Source organism: Larus michahellis, chromosome 6 (assembly GCF_964199755.1).
Source record: "Larus michahellis chromosome 6, bLarMic1.1, whole genome shotgun sequence".
Taxonomy (NCBI): Eukaryota; Metazoa; Chordata; class Aves; order Charadriiformes; family Laridae; genus Larus; species Larus michahellis.
This window is the reverse complement of record NC_133901.1, coordinates 36,114,373-36,133,985: the sequence shown is the minus strand read 5'-3', so window position 1 is coordinate 36,133,985 and position 19,613 is coordinate 36,114,373. Positions and strand designations below refer to the sequence as shown.

At 49.2% G+C, this 19,613-nt stretch overlaps 1 protein-coding gene across 7 annotated transcripts in view; it reads right to left on the bottom strand.

The window, feature by feature from the left end:
- Window positions 1-19,613, bottom strand: part of ASCC1 (activating signal cointegrator 1 complex subunit 1) — a 39,268-nt gene that overhangs the window by 12,704 nt on the left and 6,951 nt on the right. For all 7 annotated transcript variants that reach the window (XR_012587415.1, XR_012587417.1, XR_012587418.1 and 4 more), the window contains 4 exons: window positions 12,414-12,550; window positions 10,094-10,213; window positions 6,011-6,135; window positions 4,093-4,172 (listed from right to left, as the gene is read on the bottom strand). Coding sequence is in view for 3 of the 7 variants with exons in the window: in XM_074590027.1 (XP_074446128.1) it covers window positions 4,093-4,172; window positions 6,011-6,135; window positions 10,094-10,213; window positions 12,414-12,550 (462 nt within the window). In the remaining 4 variants the exon portion in view is untranslated. The remainder of the gene's footprint in view (window positions 1-4,092; window positions 4,173-6,010; window positions 6,136-10,093; window positions 10,214-12,413; window positions 12,551-19,613) is intronic.

The window sequence follows — 19,613 nt, the reverse complement described above, 5'->3', positions numbered from 1 at the left end:
AACACCGGGCAGTCTTGATCTCACCTAACGCGGGGTTCTTTGGCCCTTTGATTTCACCTTAGCTTAAAAATACATCGGGAAAAGGCTCTGTCTCCTTAAATTCACTAACAAAAGTTACACAGAAAAGGCCCGGGTGCCAATGGCTGCAGAACACAAGGACTCATTTACAAGGCAAGTTAGTAATGGTGGCTCTACACAGGGGCAGATATTAATTTGTTTAGCGCTTGGTGGGTTTGGGGTATTTTGAGGGGTTGGCAGGTTTATCCAGGGCAAGATTTTTCTTTTTCATTGTATCTCTCTCTATGGCACTGCATGAAATGTCTGAAACTGAACCGCTGCACACCACAGCCACTGCGCTGTTCTCAGCCAGCAAGATAAAAATGACAAGAGAGAGCACTACCGGATTGGTTTGCTACGATGGGCTCTCCACTAGCCCTGCTGTATCAGCCAGTAAGTGCACTTTCCCCCCACTCCAAGTGAAAGCAGATACAGTCACATAACGCAATACCCTCTATGCAGGCTTCAAAAGAGAAGGAGCCTCGTCGAATTATGCCTCGTCCAACCTCAAAGCCTTGCCGGAGCAATCCCACTCCCGCTGCTGGACTAGGGCACTGGCAGCATGTGTCACTGCCTCGACTGATCCAGTTCCCAGTCTTGCATCCCAGCTTAAAGTCTCCCCTAATGCCCTAAGACATAAGACGTGCAGCTTTCCGCTGCTGTACCTCAGTAGCTGTTCCCTCAATATTTAATCTTGTAAGCTGTTAATGCACAGAGCTGTGCTAAGCGGCGGGGTTCATCTCTTTCTGCTCTCAAAATTTGCTTCCCTCTTGTTTGAATGCAGCAAAAGCCACTCCTCAAGTCAAAAATCATTCCATTTTAACCCAGTGAGAGTCCAGGTGGGTTTTTTCCCTATTGGAAGCCCTCCTTTCCTTTAAAAATCACGTTAGAAAATTTTGGCCAACGGGGTACCTTCGCATCTCTTTGCATTGTTTATTTCTTCACCATGGCCTTATTTTTTTTTTCCACTAAGCAAAATAAATAAAAGCCCGTAGGCAGCCAAGCCTCGTCTCCGGAGATGCAGGCAGCTGCCCAGCCTCTGTGCCAGCACTGCGCCGCTTGGCCAGCTGCGATGCAGGGCAAGCAGCCACCGCCCGGGAGGACACAGCGATGCCAAACCCACATCTCCCCCGAGGCCCGGCCGCCCACCCAGCCCGACCCTTCTCTGGCGGGGACGGAGCTGCCGCCGTCTCCCAGCTGTGCATCACTGCCTCCTCCCTCCGCTCGCCGAGAGACGATCCATTTTGTCCCCAAGCAGAGCAAGAGTTGGGGTACGTGACTTGGATGTTCAAAGGATTGGATGAGCTAGCCACCAGCCACCTTAGAAGAAATACTTATTTCTTAATAACATGCATAACATGAAGCAGTTCATAAAGCACCCCCAGCTTCTTCTTGGGACTCGACAAGCACGATGCTAAAGTCTAGTGCTTTCTTTCATGGGAGTCACAATTCACTCAGCTGTTGGGGCACAGACTCCCCTGGGCTTTCGGCACTATCTAGGCCAGGGAGCCTTTTTCATGGATATTCCTCAAGACCGAAGTAATTTAAACTCCCGAACGCAACTCATCCTACAGGATCTATTTTCTGAGCAGTGTGGGAAGGTACCGGCCTGGACAACCATTTATTAGCACAAATAGGAGTGTATGTTTAACTCCGCGGAATGGGTAGAACAAAGGATTATTAAATAAAATTCCGATTAGTCCTGCTGAAAGCAAAATACCAGCTGGAGCCTGGGGTAACGCAGGCATGCTATCAGCAAACGTGCTGCCAGCGCATCTGCACACACACACACTCTCCAGCTCCGACCACTGGAAGAGCAGATCCAAGGCATCTCTATCGTGCCCTGATAGCTCAGGTCCTGCCCTCCGCTTGGCAAAGCCTTTGGCCCCTCGGCACCAGTCGTAGCTGCATAAAAGGAATGAGAGTGACAAAAAACCCAACTTGATGCCCTCCTACCAGTCACCGTGCTTTGTCACCTTTCCAACTGGGAACGCTGCCACCCAACACAGCTATCGTGGAGTTCCACCGCCTGGAAACACATCACTCTACCTACAAGGGGACGGCACCCACAAGCCAGCCTGCCTAACTGCAGCCATGTTCATTAACAGCCCGGCGTTTAGATCCCATCGCAAAAGTTAATGAAGCCACTTTGCGAGAGGGCAGCCTCCCTGAGCAGAAGATAAATAATGTATATAAAAGGGGGCTGGGAGGGAACTGGCGCATCCTTGCAAGGTCATGCGAGAATGCATCAGTGGCTGGCTGAGGCTGGGCTCTTCTGGTAAGAAGCCTGGAGCTATTTATGACTCATGTAATTAATTAATGCCAACGGGCGTTCTGCTGCAGGCACGTGGGAGACCAAAGGGAAATACGAAGTGAGCAGGTTAGGAAACGTAGTGGAGGTGGGGGAGAAGGATGACATTTCTTGCAGCAAGACATGCTTTGAAGTAATTATCAACAGTCCAAACAGCCATCAGCTCTTTTGGCTACATCAGTACAAAATCAATTAGGAGCTTTAAAAATGCATCGGCTCATATTTCAGAGAGCAGCGAGAAGAAGTAGTAGCCATTCCAGGTAGGGCAGTTGCATGTCTAAACTCTGCGCACCACCAGACCCACAGACCCCGCCGTGCGGTCCACAAATGGCGTGACCAGTAGAGGGAGCATTGTTAATGCCTTCCAAATCGTAAATGGTTTTGGATGAGGAGTATTAAGGGAGACTGAGGGTTGGATTTTACATCTCTATAAAGCCCGAGGACAAGTTTAACAGACGCGAGAGAAAGGAGCAAAGGGCATATGCCTTGAAAGATAAGTCCCTGCAGGCACACACCACCTCGCCTTTCGGGACCCTAGCTTTCGGACACGGGGAGCTAACTGAAACTCGCTGATCGCATTAAGAAAGGGACCACGTCTGTGGCTTTCCTACTTCAATTTGCAATACTGCAGTCTCACACCGAACACTCAACATGTGGCGATGCTGAGTCATGACATCGTGCTTGCACAGACCGTCTGAGGACAATGAGAGCTTAACCTAATTTTGTCCCTTTGTTTGTCCTCTGCGCAGAGGAGATCAATCAGTTCCACTCCCTGCCTCCAGATCCCCACGCGTCCAGAGCCTAATACATTATACAACAAAACTGTAAACACAAATAAAACGCACCCTTTCCCTCCTCTGGTGCCCTGAAGTCCTTCTGGGCTCTCCAACTCCCACCCAGCCTGCGTCCTCTCTCATGTCTCTTTGTTACCAGAATATCTTCAATCAGCTCCCAAATGTATTCATGCATTGTCCCGTCGCCCTCTTATTTTAACTGCCCGCAACAAATCCCCTCACACAATGAGGACTGCAAATTTGCTTACAACCCGCTGCTGTTTTCGATTTCTACTTCCCCGTGCTCGTCTTTTCTCTCTGGACACTTGCAGGGGCCAAGCGCCACAGCATCAGTCTCAGCCCCATTGGACAAAGCCTAGGAGGCTGCAGGATGCTCTCCTTCGAGCTCTACCCACCTCCATGGCCTGGGGGATCTTGCTTTCTACCCTCTGATCACTCCCAAAGCCCTCAGATCCTGGCTGGTGGCACTCCCTACTGCTATCTGCTATTTTTCTGGAGCAAAACCATGCAAATCAATAGCAGAAATTAAAAAAAAAGAAGAAAAAAGTAAGTCAAATGGCAGTCGGTCTCAGTTTCATACGAGTGAGTAGAACAAGATAACAAAGTACTCCTTTCTGGTGGGCTGAGAATCAACAGGAGCCTGAGTCTCCAGGGTAAAACACGAGCAAAGTAAATGACAACACAAACACCCACTTAGCATTCGTGCTACATACTCCTGATCTGAGCCTCACCGGCTTTACGAACGTTTCTGTTAAATACTGTAATGCTCCCAATTACGAGTGATCTGGATTGTTTATTTTCTAAACAGATTTCCCCCCGAGGGAAATCCCATAAGCCTAATACAAAAGCAGTCTTGAAGAGGTGTTTCAACCTCCTTTGGCTACACAATATCCACAGCTGGCTCCATTTCCCTAATTGTTTCATACTGACCTTGAGGATATTTCGGCCATTAAATGACTCCCGTTCCTTGAAAGATGATTTACCAGCCATTGTATTGTTTCGCTCTTCAGCTGTAAAGAGAAAAGTCACCACCAGAATGAGCTTCAGATGGGAGAACTGTGTGTGCTGTACTTCACCCCCCCACTCCCTCCCTCCCTCCCTTCCCCCCCAAAGTCATCTGCCAGCTAACAAACCATCTTTGCCCAGTTCTTAGTGCAAAAAAAACACTTCCACTTTGATTTTTTTAAAGAGAACAAGGCTGAATTCGCAGGAATCGGTGCCTCTATCAGAATCACCTGTGCTACCTGGAGGAAAGACCCTACATCATAGCTACTGCTCGGGCAATTCTGTAGGGCTGACGGCTCAGTGCAACCCATCTGCTCCTCTCTGGCTGATTTTAATCCCACATCCTGCCGGGGTGAGAGCACCGCGAGCACTTGCATGGCCTGGAACAGCACCAAATACTAGGCTGAGCATGCCAGCAGAGCACCAGATGCGGTCTGGGCAGCACCTATACAAACCTCTGCTGCAGGAAGCACAGACGTGCGGTGCTTCTGCGGGGCGGGCACGCAGCCCAAAAGTAGCAACCCAGGCCTACAGCAACTGCCAAATGCCTACATCTTAGATCCATTTCCCAAGAGCATGTCTGGATTTTTATATAATCCCCGAGTACATGATCTGTTCTTTCCACGGGACCTCTGCCTCACTCGGTGAATATATTCAGTATTTCTTTTTCATCTCCGGCATTAACGGTGAAGTCCCACTCACACCTAGCACGCTATTCAAATCCTGTACTGCATATAAAGCGGCTTCTGTGGCTATCTGTGCAATGCTCTCGCCGTTGTGCCTGAATGCCTCGCGTGCCTCACGGGGCTGTTCAGAATACGGACTGGTAATGCCAGCGCAGCTGCCCGCGTGCCTCCCCTGACAGAGAGCCGCATCAGCACTTTGGGCTCACATTTTCACCAGTTTTCAGGGCTCAATTGGAGAGCTAAGCCCCACCTTTTCAGGGTTTGTACTGCCTGAGTGTGTTCATCTGACTTTTGTAGCCATCATCCCCAAAGTCTGCCGCTGGGCGCACTGAAAACAGTAACACAAGCCGTCTGCTGTTCCCACTGTCCATACAGAGACTCACGGAGGCAGCAACTGGAGAATACTCAACAGAACCTATCGGCGTTGCACAGAGGCCACCGCGCCAGAGAAAGCCAGGAAAAGCTTTAGTGCAACTCTTTTAAGGCTTGCAAACAACCCACCAGTGCCAGAGCACACGCGTGTTCGCACAGGGACGAGGCTGTAATGTACTGCCCCTCCCCGAACACAATGCATCTGGCGCTGCTTTATAAAGTAACGCGCTAGGAACGATGCTACAGGCTGCTAGAGCAGACAATCTTTTGGCAGACGCTGCACACTCAGTAACAGCTCATAGTCAGCCTCCTAGCTGTCTGAATCCAACGCCGCGAGAATGACACTGGAATCACATTCCTAAACCAAACTGGCAATCTTTAACTTGACCAAAGAGGCACGTTTTCGTCTTGTTTAAAGGTCAGCACAACACATTGAGTTGTTACTGAATTTCAATTGAAGGTTGGGGCACAGAGGGCCCAAGACCTCACAGGGTACTTGAACGCGTTCCTCTCTGGCCCGGATTTTCTGAGTGCTGCTGGGTGATAGCGTTTCTGGAGCTACGACAAAGAACCTCAGAAACGATCCAGAAAGTGCTCAAAGAACGCCTGCTTTCCCCAGCTCTGCTGATTGCTTTTTCATTTGCTTCTGGCTTTTGTTTAGTGACATCCCCCCTCAACCTTCTAGGTATTTTTGAGACTAAGAAAAATCACAAAATCGAAAAAAGAAGGATAAAAGCATTTCCCGGATAAAATGCATTAATCAGTTAAGGATGAGGGATACGCACCACTTGGATCTTTCCTGAAGAGAGTGTTCATGACTGTAGCATGCAGTTTCACCCTATCCCATTCTTTAAGCATCAGGCCAGAGGCCACAAACCTTTCCACCAGCTGATCGGCGATCACCTGCAACCTGGGAAAGCAAACAGAGAAAGAACAGAGCTGTGTAAACCAAGAAGAATGCCCTGCACTGTTAGCTTTTTGCTTTCCAGCCAGGGAGGGCAGCATGTACGAAATGAAGTCTCTGCACGCACACAGGCAAAGGGATGGAAGTCTCTGATGGAGAACAAACGGAGCCATCAGGATTCAGCTCTAATGCAAAAAGTTCTGGCTGTTTCGCAAAGCTTCCTTGGTGATCGCTTCTGCTGCAAACGCTCCCCAAAGAAGGGCAGATTTAGCATAGCAGAGAGCTTCTTCCCAGTGACAGATGTTATTGGGACTCTTCTACTTCTTTCTACTGCCAGGAAACATGTTGTGACTCTCCTTGCAAATGCTAAAAGGTGCAGACCCCCAGAGGGGCTCAGGCACCTTGATTCCCGGAGGACCTGCTCCGCTCAGGGACCACGACCTGTACAGTGCACAGGGCTGGAGCTCAGACCCTCTCTGTCCCAAATAAGCAATCCGGTCAGTGGGCTTCATTTCTAGGAGAGCCCAGAATGCGGTAACAGAGGGCACAAACCCAGACAGCACATCCTGGTGAATGCTCCAGCTTCGGAGCTACTGAGTGAGCAGAACCAAAGGCCACGTTGTCATCTGGCCTTTGTTGGGGATGGAAGCAGCCACGGCTGCCGGGATCTGCAAGCAGACCTGTCCTAGGACAGGCAGCAGGAGCAGGCAGGTGATGGGAGCAGCACGCTCACATATCCTGTCTCTAAGGAGCTGAAGGAACTTCCAGGCTCCTGCTGTCCCCCCCAAATTTCTGCAGTGCCCCAGCCTCACCAAAAGCAGCAAGGATGCACTAAAACAAGAGCAGCTTCCCCTCCCCGAAAACAAGGCAAGAGGGCATGACTCTCTGCAGAAGAATTCGTGCTTCTCTCCCCGTGTCCAAGGGGTCAGACAGCTCTCTGCTCCACCAGGTGCCACCACTTTGGCATCTCAGCTGCAGCAGGAGAGGCAGAGTGCAGCCTCTCTGAGGCTGGTCCCCAGAGCTGGGGGCTGCCATGCTCCGGATGCCAGCTCCTACCCCACTGCCGGTTTTGTACTGTCCCTCCCGGGCCGCCAGCCCCCAAGTGACGATTTCAAAAATCTCAAACTACCATTTGTCGTGGTTTTCTACCATTTTCTGGCTTTACATCGGTGATTTTTAAAATTAGCAATGACAAAGATTAAATGAATATCATTACAGACAATACTAAAACAAATTAACAGAGAATAGCTCAAGTGAAAATGGTGCTTTATTACGTTATAAAGTTAATCAAGGAAATAAAACAAATTAGAATGAATTATAATGGAAATTATTTGCCATGTGGGAGGCATCAGAGCATGATCCCTCTCTCAGTCTGAGCCATTATGTGTGCAGAAGGGCTTGCCAACCCCTAATTCTGTCTGCAGTTATGCAAGCTAAGTCAGGGTAAATCAAATCTCCTGCTTTATAGCTTAAGCTGATCAAGATCATCCAAAGATCAGGAAGGAACTCCACCCCTCAGCCATGCCAGGAACTACACAGAGCTAGCAAGAGGTCTTGCATGAGACAGGAAGGCACACACCTCTCTCAAACACAGGCTGCAGCAGCCCGATCCAGCACAGCAAACCACGTGGCTGCCGCTCTCCTTCTAGTATTGGCCTTGCAGCTGAGAAACTCAGCTTTCCACCTGCTTTCTCCATTTCCCTGAGCAAAGCACAGCAGGTTTCAGCAGGCAAGAGGCGCGTGGAGCTGCTTGGCGATGATCCGTCTAGCAGATCAGAAAACGAAGCAGAGTTTTCTGGACAGATCGCCATTTGTCCCCTCTTGATAATCACCGTTTGTCCGACGCTGTGTCTGCTGGAATCTCAAAGGAAGCAAAAGAAGCTTTCCCTGCTCTCCATCAACACAAAAATATCTTTTTTCTCCTTGGCAAAGCGAAATGTTTTCTGGATGCTCGCTAACAGTTAATGAACTATATTAAAGGAGAAGTGCCAGATGAATTAATTCGCAGGTGAGGGCAGGACCAGCCTGGGCCAAGGATAAAAACTGACGATCAATTGGCCCTCTCTGAGCTTGTTGCTATGCAAAAAGCAAAAAAGGTGTTGCGGAAGAGAAGTCTGGCAACCTCTGGGTGCCATGCAAAGCACAGGAGCTGGGTTTGGTCAAAACCTCGGCTAATAGATCTCTGCAAAGGACAGAGGAGGCACCAGCCCTTTCTCGGGGGGACGGGCAGGGGTCGTTTCCAGTTTCAAGGCAAGGTGGATTTGAAGACCTCACTTCTCTCCCCTGCCAAAAGCAGCTCTGCTACCCCCGGTGCACATCAGCACTTTCTGCTAGCATTATGGCTAAGTGGCTTCTCAGCCAAATGGATACAGCTGGCATCTGGAGCAGACCACAGTGCTAGTACAAACAACTCAAGCTGTCCCCAGATGCAGGCAGACATGGCTGCCTCACCTTAGGCCCTACTTAAATGCTCTACAGGATTTCCCTAGCAGCTCCTCAGGTTGCAGACTTGTTTTCAGATGCAGACTCTCAAGCACTGCACCTCAGAGATGATCCAGAGCCCAGCAACTCAGGAGAAGAGAGGCCCATACCTCAGCTCTCAGAGCTGAGGCTTTGGGCGCTTCCTACAACAAACTGACCGAAGGGCATTTGGGTCATCCAGTGTCTGCCTCCGTCTCCTCTTTGTGAGTGCTTTTGCCTTGTTTCTCCCCGCTTTTCTGTCTCCTGGCCGATCTCTAGCTTGTCCTCGTTCTCCACCCGCCCCGTTTGTTTTATTTCACCTCTTTTGGGGTAGGACAGACTTCAAAGTGGAAAAGCCAAGAAGAGGAAAAGATTGCAATTCCTACTGCCTCCCAGCAATTCTTACATTTTCCCACCCATTTCCTTATCCCACTTCCGATCTCTTACTTCAACACAGCCTCCAAACTGCGGTTTTAAGCAGAGGGCCCCACTTGCCTGCTCAGCCCTCGGGGAAAGGAGATGTCAGAACACATCCTTCCTTCCCTGAGCTGGTCCCGGCTCACAGCCGCCCTCCTCCAGCTGCACCACTTCGTGCTCCTCTGCTAGCTCCCGCTGTCCTCTAGCAACGGGAGCAGACACAAAAGGGCAGCACTGCCAGAAAAAGAGAAGGCTATGGCTCAGAGAGAGAAGGCTAAAGCTCTTTTGGCTGCTCCCCTACCCTCTTTCCCACCCACCTCCCAACCGGCTGCATTGAGTACAACAGCTCTTAGGTTTCCCCAGTCTTCCAGAAAGCAGTAAGAGAAAAAATGGTGCCGCCGCTGGTGACGTACTTGTCAAAAACAAGACGGAGAGGGTTGTCCAGACACCGCCACATCCCGGGCAGCACCGTTTGTAGAGCTAAAGCCATCAGCCACAGCAGCAAACAGCACAAACACACGCACTGATGCCAAGCAGGCTCTGAGATTTCACACCAGCAGCTCAGAAGACAGACATTTCGCACCCAGCGCCTGTTCCCAGGCTGCTTACAGACACAAAATCCAGCTCTGTAACCAAGTCATGCTTTTCCAAGGACCTGCTGGCGTAACTGGGTTTTAAGAATAATTAAGTGCCGCAGAATATGCCAGGCTGTCCAGATTAATCTGGATTGCAGGTTGGGAACTAGACAGCAGAGGCCAAGTTGTCCTGCCTTCTAAGTCATCTCAGGAGTATCTCCTTGGCCATCTTATCACCACATGAGCTACGACACCATTATTCAATCTGACAGACTGATACAGAAACAAATGACATCTTTCAGCTGCACCGCCAGTGACTGATTTAAAGAGCAAACACCTGACTGCCTTAACCGGTTTAGGAAGCAAGAATGACTTCATCTTCCTGACTGCTGGCCCAAGGACCGCCAGCGGCACCCACCAGCTTCAGACGGCAGCGGGTTTTCTCTGGCACACCGCTACTGCTGCCGCGGCACATCGAGAAGGAATGATAGAAAGCAACGTGGGGAACCCACCTGTCTGAGCCATCCTTCATGTGGACTTTGGCATAAAGGACATCCATCATGGCAGGGTCATCGTTCATGTACTCCACTCCTGCCACCTCCACGGTCAGGGGCTTCCCTCCAGCAATTTGGCTAAAATGCAACAAGACCCTCGTGTTAAAAAGCAAAACGTCACACCCGCTTTTGAAATACAGTGCATAGTACTCCTCATGCACGCACTCAATGTTTGGTTTTACTACGGGAATGATATACAATACATTTTTTGCTATAGTTAAACACAACTTTGAGGTTAAGCGGGACTTAAATGTGGTATCGACCGCATAGGGCAGTGCATTCCACCTTCCCATATCTTGCCTGTTGCTTGCACTGAAAAAACTCAAACAGAAAAAAGGCTCCCTGATTTCTAAAGCTCAAAAGGCTCCAGCTGCTATTGTCTCATCGTCTCAAGAAATACCGTAAACACATTTAAATTCATACGTTCAGTGCTTTAGACACGCATTAAGCCAACTTGTCAGTGTTCACAGGCCATCTCAATGCGGAGATCTCCAGTTACATTTCAGGCAACCCATCAGCAGTAAAACAGTACAAGCTCTCACTCCAGAGAAGCTCCTGCCTTCCCTGCGCAGAGAGCGATCGTGACACAAAGTCTCCAGCTCGTTGATTTTTGCTGGGAAAAGCACTCGATACAGAATGCGGTTTTAAGTACACTTCAACATCCGCTCACAAATGCTGGAAGTAAATAGAGCTGTTTTAAAATCAGCTCCAGCTCCTCTTGCAGGAAGGCGAACCCAAAAGCGTGTGCAGGATATAACGTGCGCTCCCACACCTGCAAACGCACCGTGAAGTGTATCTGCTTCCAAACACGCCACCTCCTTGCCTTTACCGTCAGAACATCGCAGGGAGGCGAAAGCTCCCTGTGGGTAAGTGCCGTTGTCTCATTTAATACCGAGGCCTCGTGGAAAGCACAGGGAGTGCCTGGGCAGGCAGAAGTAATAAACACGAGTTACAACGTGAGCGTGACTTTGCTCTAACCTTGCTCGCTTCTGTTCAGGTCACCTGAGAGACCGCTTTTGAGATCCTCAGCAAAGCTTCCCAGGTGGAATAAGGAGATTTCCCCTTCCACTATGTTTACTGGGAGGAAAACAGCGCGAGTGTGTTGCTGTGTACATCACATCGAGAACGCTAAACACCCCGTACTCTAAAGAGGGTCAAAAAGGGCACATCTGCTTTCACATGGCACTGCCTGCATTTAGAAAAATAAACGATCGCTAATGAAGGTTTATGGGGGTGGAAGGGAGCCTAAGTTAATTTTCAAAGTGTATTTATTTGGGTGTGGCAGGGGAAATAACCTAAAGGTTACATTCAAGTGTTGATTCCCCCTCCGCCAAAGGAAATGGAGAGTAAAGATTTTTCTCTGAATCCACTTAGGAGGAAGCTCAGACTTCCCAAATATTGCGGGTAGAGCCTTCCCCTGGAAACGCACTTGCATTTCTGTTCAACAGCTGAAACACTGGAGCTGTCATTTTAAAGGCAGACGTAGGAATTTTTGGCCATGCATTAATTCCCACAGATATTAGCTGGCACAGCGTGGCTAATTCTTCATGCACCCAGGCAACAAATAAATAAATAAATAACTAAAATCAAGGACCCGTGCTCTATGTGCAAAGGCTTTGCAGAATTAAATAAATAAACCAATCCCTCAGGCCATCTCCAATTTCTGAGCTGAACAGAGATAAGCTAATTACAGTGTCATTCAACCACATTTACGGTTAAAGCCCTAACATCTGCAGCTCAGTGTTAACAGGCAGCGAGAAAGCCCCGGTCCTGGAGCAGCACTGAACATTTCAGATGGATTACTCACACGGCTCCTGCTGGCTTCCCTGCACACAGCTCCCCGCATCGAGAAACGCGTGTCAAGGACACCTCAGCATCTGCTCAGAGGCAGGGGGGAAGCAGCGCGCCAGAGCCTGCTGCAGACAACGCACACGAAGGTAACGCAGCCCATCCCTCCCTCTGCAGCAGGCAGGGGACAACAGCACAAACTGCTCGCGCAAAAATAACGGGGACACGTGTGAGGAAAAAAAAATGAGTAGAGCAGGTTTCCAGGGAATGCTGAGGGCTGGAGCTGAGCTGCAAGACGCTGTTAGGCTCTTTGTGACTGCTCGGTGATTTCTGCCACTCCCACTTGAAATGTTTCAGCCTTTTTCTAAATTTCTAGAGTTGAGATAGACCATTTAGCTGCTTTTCTTTTTGCTGTCCCTTGTCAAAGACACCTTGCTGCTTTTCCCCCCACTCAAGTTCTTGGTGATGACATCCCCTTTTTATCACTTACTCCACAAAGTCCTCTTTGCATCGCTGTAGGAGGTCACAGGCTTTCTGGATCTCTTGTTCGTTCAGAAGTACCAGCGTCCCAAGAGTCAGGTGAAGCTTGGCTGGGTTCTGGAACAGGCTGCTGCTGACCCCGTGATCCTGCAAATCAGTCAATCGATCATATAGAGGTGTCTTATCTCACACACACACACCCCTCCACCAGAGGGATAAATACGAGAGAACAGGTACTGGGTCACCAAAACTTTTATCTCTGCATCACTCCTCAGGTTCGTAGCAACCAGAAGTTGAAACAAGAAACAAAATTTCACAGGCTTTGTGAGGGAGCGAGCTCAGCCCAACAGGCGAGACGCAGCCCCCCAGCCGCATGCATCCCCCCTGCCTGCCTTTTTGGCGGAGCTGCTGAAGGGCAGCCGGGAAGCCCATTACGACAGGCTCTTACTCAGGACTCAGGACTGAGGACCCGCTCACTCGTACAGGGTTTCGAGAGGAGACTTCCACAGCTGTCAAAGCTGTCAATGAACTCGACACAAGTCAGCACAGATTTAAAACTTGAGTTAAGTCCATTTTTTGTGCGATAAAGCTGGAACCAGCTCTAGTGACAAGCTCTAAATGGTCTCTAAATCCTGTCTAAACACAGGCTGCACTTCACAACACAAGCACAGCTAATACCGCCTCTGATAATTACATTTTTCTTGTTCCCGCGTGCCCCATTGTTTGGCGAGATGAATTAAGTTAAATTTCCTTTATAAGAAGAGCTACGTGTTGTTGCTGGGGAAGAACTGCTCCCAGGTGGAGCAGTGGTCACATTCAGCTTTAAGAAACACGCTCTTTTGTTAGGGGATATTTATAAAAATACCTCGATGATGGTTAACATGCCCATATTAAAACAATTATTTCCACTTACTGGCCATTTCCCATCAGCATATTAAATAACCTCAACGTCTAACTCCAGAAGAAGCCAACCTGCGAGGCCACTGAAGCCTTTCTCGCTCTGCAAAAAGTCCACCGCCCGAGGATGACACCTTTGAAGTTTCTCACTGCACTTCAGAGTTTGAAATAAAACCTTTCGGCTGTTTAAACACTGCGGTATCTCAGCCCGTCAGAGTTTAATGCCCCACACCTCACTGGGCATTTTTCATGCCTAATGACAATATCCATGCCCTCCTTTACAGCAGGGCTCGTGGGCTGGGCTGGAGACGAGCCAGCCTGCAACACAGAGGCCGAGGGCTTGCTCCAGCAGCCAGAGGCCAGCAAAGCGCGGCAGTCCCCAGAGAGAGAGCACATATATACCTTCCACTGCTGTTAATTACTTTATTGCCGAGTGAAACCCCAAATCGTACCATGCTGGTAGTGACAAAGCATGTGGCAAACCCCAGCACTGTGCAGCAGGCGGAAAAAAGCACCAACTACTTCGGGGCACATCGGGAGCAGAGGAGAGAGGGACGGCACTATCTCACTTCTCCCCACCTTCCCCTTCCCCTCTCTGCATTCGTCTTCCTTTAATTCATACTGCTGTTAACACGCATGACAGGACACGGTTTCTCTCCGTCAGCCTCTTTTCTCTAAGGGTATCTGTAGCCAGAGGATATTTGGCCCATCATAAAACAGTAGCTCGGGTAATAGAAACTGGAAGAAAGTTCGATTTATCCTTGCCGTGGACAACCGATGTCACTTGCACAGCACGCACAGATGATGTACAGTAATGAGAAAGCAGTTTGCAGGTCAGAAAGCAAATGCCTTACCCTCCTCCTCTGCCCCAGTACAATTTGTACTGTAAACACCAACCTGCCCTAAAAGCAGCGTTCTCCCCTGAGCTTTCCAACACCTGAGTGTGGGCTGACAGCTGACAAAGCGATGGCATGTCACCTCCACAAGCCGCGCTACCACTGCTGGGGAGATTAGCAGGGAAGAATGGTGCAGAGTGAGCAGGCCAAGACCTAGATAATCTTCCTGGTTTACTCTCTAGTGTTTCAGACAGTTCCTAAAAACCCTGCTTACACCCCTACTCTTTCACAGGCCGGCAGATCCCACTTCTCCCACGCATAAAATAGATGCTACATCAGAGGTAGCTCTCCCTGGAACAGGCAATGTTTCTGCGGGTGTCTTAGCAGCCCTTCGTGGCTGGATGCTGCTCGCAGAGATGAAAAAAAGCTTGAGCCCATTTATTCTAATCCCAGATTATGATAAACTATCACCAACCGCTGTGTCACCTCACAGGAAGCTGTCCTGTCCGCTGGCATCAGTCCTCTGCAACCTGGCCAGCAGGAATATGTGGTTCATAACTACTGCTAAGGGAAAATCACACCCACCTCCAGGAAGAATGAGCACAAGAGATGCGATCCTGTCAACGTTGTGATTTTGGGGCTTTATGGACGTCTTCCAAATACCTAAGGAACCCTCTCAAGATAAGCTACAACCATAAAAGCAGGAGGGGGGAGTGAGATTCATCATCAGAGGTGGGCAGAGGGATCCATCAGGATCTAAGCCATGCTCTCCAAATGCCTCTTGGCAAAAAGCTCCTCTTTCACCAGTCTCCTCCCCTGTGCAGCGGAAGGTGGACACTCCTCATAGCCCAGTCGCAGTGGCTCGTGGCAAGCGGTGGCTTCCAGCCCTAATGAAAGTAGAGCACCAGAGCAGAGGAGGGGAGGTGTCACAGCAGGGCATCCCCGTATCCTACAGGGGAGTCTGAAAGCGGTGTATTTGCAGGGACTCGCCGGCAGATACAAATATATTATCATCTCTCAAAAAATTTACTGTTGAAACTTGGGTTCTCTAAGGATGCACTGAGAGGCAGAAAGAATATCCCCTTTACACACCATCCATATGTGATGACCATCCATTTTAGCTTGTGCCTCTCCCCGACACTGCCCTGTCATGGTCAAAAAACAACCCATTTCCACACATTTAGTCTTAAAAATTCATTTTTTTCCTCCTGCCTGCTACTTAGACTTTCACCTTTGCTCTCCTCCTTTACAAGGAACATGGAAAAGGTTTTATCCAGAGTCTTCACCTCTCTTTGCAAAGCCCAAGCACGTTGTTCCTTCAAATCTAAGACCCTGTAGTAGGGAAACCATAGACCACAACACACTTCAGGCCGCCTACATGACAAGGCAAAGGATCAGACTCCTTAGCTCTTCCTCCCCGGCTGCATCCTCTCTACTGCCTTAAGAGCTTCCAATATTTGCAGACAGCTTTATGATTATTTTTTTTCTTAATAGCAGGATACTGCGTGCCAGCTATATGCCCTCTCCCACCCTGATCCACAAACAAAGGAGCGAGCCAGAAAAGCAGAATTTCCTCAGAACGGACTGAAGAGCTGCAGGCTGAAAAACCCCTCCCATTTTCTGTCCCTTCCACTCCAAGATGTAATACCTCATTAGCAATGTTTGATATTTACAGGTTGCCATATATTACGGCAATCATATTTCTTTTCCGTGCTACATCTGCAGCCTGTTAAGACTGCAAGTGCTGTGTTTGCACAGCTCTGAAAGACCCAACTGTGATTTTTCACGGCAATATTACTGCAAAGTCTCTTCCCTTTTCCACCTGCGTACTCAGGCAGACGTTTCAGTCCTCCTCGCTCTGACACCTACACGACTGTGCGAGGAGACTTCCAAGGTCATCCAGTCATCCGGACCTCCCACTGCACCACGCCAGTAAAGAGCCTGTCCAGGTGAGCCACCTCCCCGTATTCTTATTAAATTAGCCTCAAAAGAGCCTCCCCTCAGCCCTGCTTCATTGCCTGGCAGCCCTAAACCGTACCATGGACCACGTTCCATATTCCAGCACACGGTTCATCTTATAAAAAATGTCTTAAAGACACACACGCACACACACACAAAAAGTTAGAAAGCACATACCCACGAACATAACCCTGTGCTATAAAATATAAATGAATGGTTGTCATGGTAACTGCTTCAGAGAGAAATAGAGTCCCTCACAAATGCTCAATGGCCAGAAGAAATCCTCACACACGCACAACCGGTCCTTTCCCTTCCTTACCGTTATTACCGAGCTTCATTCAAAGACTGGGGTTTACCTAATTCTGCAATGTTTCGCACCAGCAAATTGCAACAGGAAGAGAAGCGCACTGCTTCTGTCAACCGAAACCTATTCGGATTTCTCCAAGTATCCTGAGAAATCCCTTTGCTTTGGACAAATCTATAAGCTCTCTTATTGCTCTGTGAGGCACAGTTTTGAATTACTGTTTTTCATTACTGACACGCTTTCCAGCAGACCCTGCTGTGAGATAAAGTGGTATTAGAGTGGCATTACCGGCTTGTGGAGTGATTGAGAGACATACGGGGCTGCAATATACTCCTTGAACTAACAGCCAGCAATATATCTAGAAACCCTTTTGCTAATACCAGGAGAAGGAAGGGCAGAAAAATAAAGCACCATATATTCCTAGGCTATACATATGCAAACCCCCAAATACCGGCCACTGACCGAATTCCACATTTCAAACTAAAAATGGAAACTGTAGAGCTGATGTAAGCAGTACCAGGAACATTTCAGGCTCTCCTGAGAGGCACAGGACATGGAGCAGTGCTAAGACAACTCCACAGCTTCCAGGCCGGGGCACCTCGCACCCACGCAGCACAGAGAGCAGGAATGGCAGCCCCAGCCCTTCTGCTTCCACCTACAGAGAGGTGTCCTGCTGTAGGGCAGCTTCAGCTTGCCACCATTTTGGGAGATTCCTCGAAGCACCTTGATGACTCGGCAGCAGCAAAAGGCATGCTATGTCTCGAGTGCCACATTCTCTCAGCGATATCGCTGTTACCGGTATTAGGAGGATTCATGCCTGGGTGCTGGGTCCGAGAATGGTTCAAGTCTGAGGTTACTGAAAGCCAGAAGTAGCTGTTAGGCCAAAATGTGTTCCTGTGCGCACGCCCACGCTGCAGGATCCCTCACCATGACGCAGAGCCTTACAGGACTCAGTGCCATCCAGACACAGAACTAAAACTGCAGGAGAGAAAGAAGGTCAGATGAGAGGAGGAAAAATTAGCGTGACTCGCCCGGTCAGCAGTGGTCTCAGCGCTCCTCTGACCAAGCTTGGGTTTCTGCAGCTTTCCAGGACACGGAGTATGTGAAGGTTGGCATATGTTCCCAGACAGCTCCTTCTGAACGTGACTGACAACACCGGGGAAAGCACCAAGATGAATGTATGAACGTGTTTCTAAGGGGATGGCAGACCTCCATGCCTACCCAGGGATGCAAAACGATACTTAAGAGCGAGCAAGAGACAAACAATGTGACAGAGACAGATCAGGAAGGGTCTGAAGAGCCAGTAAGGTCACCAGCCAAGGCAGGGACAATGGAGGGTTGCAGAGGTGCAACCAAACCAGCAGGCAGGAAAAAATGAGTGCTCCGCAAGGAGAGCGCTAGTCCTGTGTGAGGGCAGTGTGTTGCAGGAATAAAAACACAGGATGACAGCATGAATGACAGCGTTAGCTGCCAAGATGAATAAAAGAGGCCACATCTTAGAGATGTGACACTGAAAGGATTCACCTGACACCGAGGCGCCTGGAAGCCAGAACCCAGCAAGACGTACGGGATGACACCGAGGTTACTGCCCACGCAGCGGGCAGGTCTGGGTTTGCTGTCCACAGGGAGGGACACGAGAGACCCACAGGACCTGCTGGCAGACAGCTAGGGGGAGGAGGAGGGTCAGATAAGCAGAGTCCAGAATGCCAAAGCTTCAAGCAGAGCAGGACCAGACCTTGGGGGAGATCAAGTGAAAGGACTGTAACAGCCACAAGCCCAGGTAGAAGGGGACAAAGGGCAAGAGAAACACCAGACTGAAAGCAGGGGTGCAGTCCAGGGCCAATGGCACGAACAGCCACTACCAGAGCCCTGTGCTGAAGGTACCAGCCCCTTGAAAAGCCGCTTCTCTCCCTGTGACTTTGGTGTGTCCCCACACTAGGACTGGAACTAGAAACCAACAGAGGGAGCCAGGCCACCACTGACGCCAGCCCAAGGTCCGGCACTTTCTGTTCAGCCAGCACTTTCTCAGGCTAATGTTTCCATCCCTCTGTCTTCAGGGCTTTCTTTTAGTAACGGTGAGCTTTAATAAAGGTACCTGCTGCTGGCTAATGAGGATAGCTGATCCAGCCAGTGATATCCTCCTAGCCCGAGGAAAGGGTCCGCATGGCATTGCAGTGGTTGTTAATCCGTGGATCTGTTGGCCAGTTTCGGTTGTATTTAACATCAAGTGGAAAGCTGAGTGATAGAAAAATCCTAAAATGCCATGGAAATAGGCTGCTGGGTGGAGAAGAGGGACTTAAATCAGAACTGCCAGGAAAGACAAGACTGCAGAGCCAGCTCAGTTCTGCTCTTGGAGATGAGACAATTGACATGCAAGCGACCACGAAAACTTGAGTAAGAACTCCTGTCTCCCCAGCTATCAGATAATTCACACCCACCGGCATGAAGGCATAGGAAACTAAACCTCTTAAGCTGTGCTATCGGCAAGATTATATTTTCCCCTTTGAAAGGCACTGATGGACATGAAGGCAAGAATATCAGCCCACAAAACCCTGCTGCGTGTACGCAATCTAACCTGCAGCGGTCACGAAGAGGAACTCTTCTCTCTTACCTAGAGATGTCCTGCCAGCAGACTCAGAAGACACAGCAATTTAATAATACCATTCCCTCTCCTCAGCCTGGCCCCGTGCACTGACATACTGCTTCTGTCAAACTAGAAGCATGCTAAAATAAACCAGGGAATACACCGCTTTCACTTCATTCTGTCCTTCATTTCCCTATGCCTAACTATGTCCTGCTGCTCTCAATGCAAGATCTGAAGGCAAGCAGGAGGGACTGTCAGCACAGCGTCTCAGGGGGAAGAAGGGAAGCGATTAGATTTGCAGGATGGCATGTGCTACCAAGTCATTTCTCCCTCAGCTCCACTAATGACACCCATCTTCCTTCACTGTCAGTAACCAAAAGAAACGTGAAATAGAAGCAGCAGCAAACTTGTGAATTCCTACCTGGTTTCACGGTCACGTAGAAATCATATAAAATGTAGAAAAGTCCACTACATTATTTAGTGGCTTTCCTATTAAAAACAAAAAACCCCAACTGCTCTTTTGAATCTTAGATATCCTCCTACCTAGGAAAATCTCTAAGGAGAACAAAATATTTTACTAACGATTTACTAAGTAAGCCATTCCACTTTCCAGAAGATTTCACAACAGCA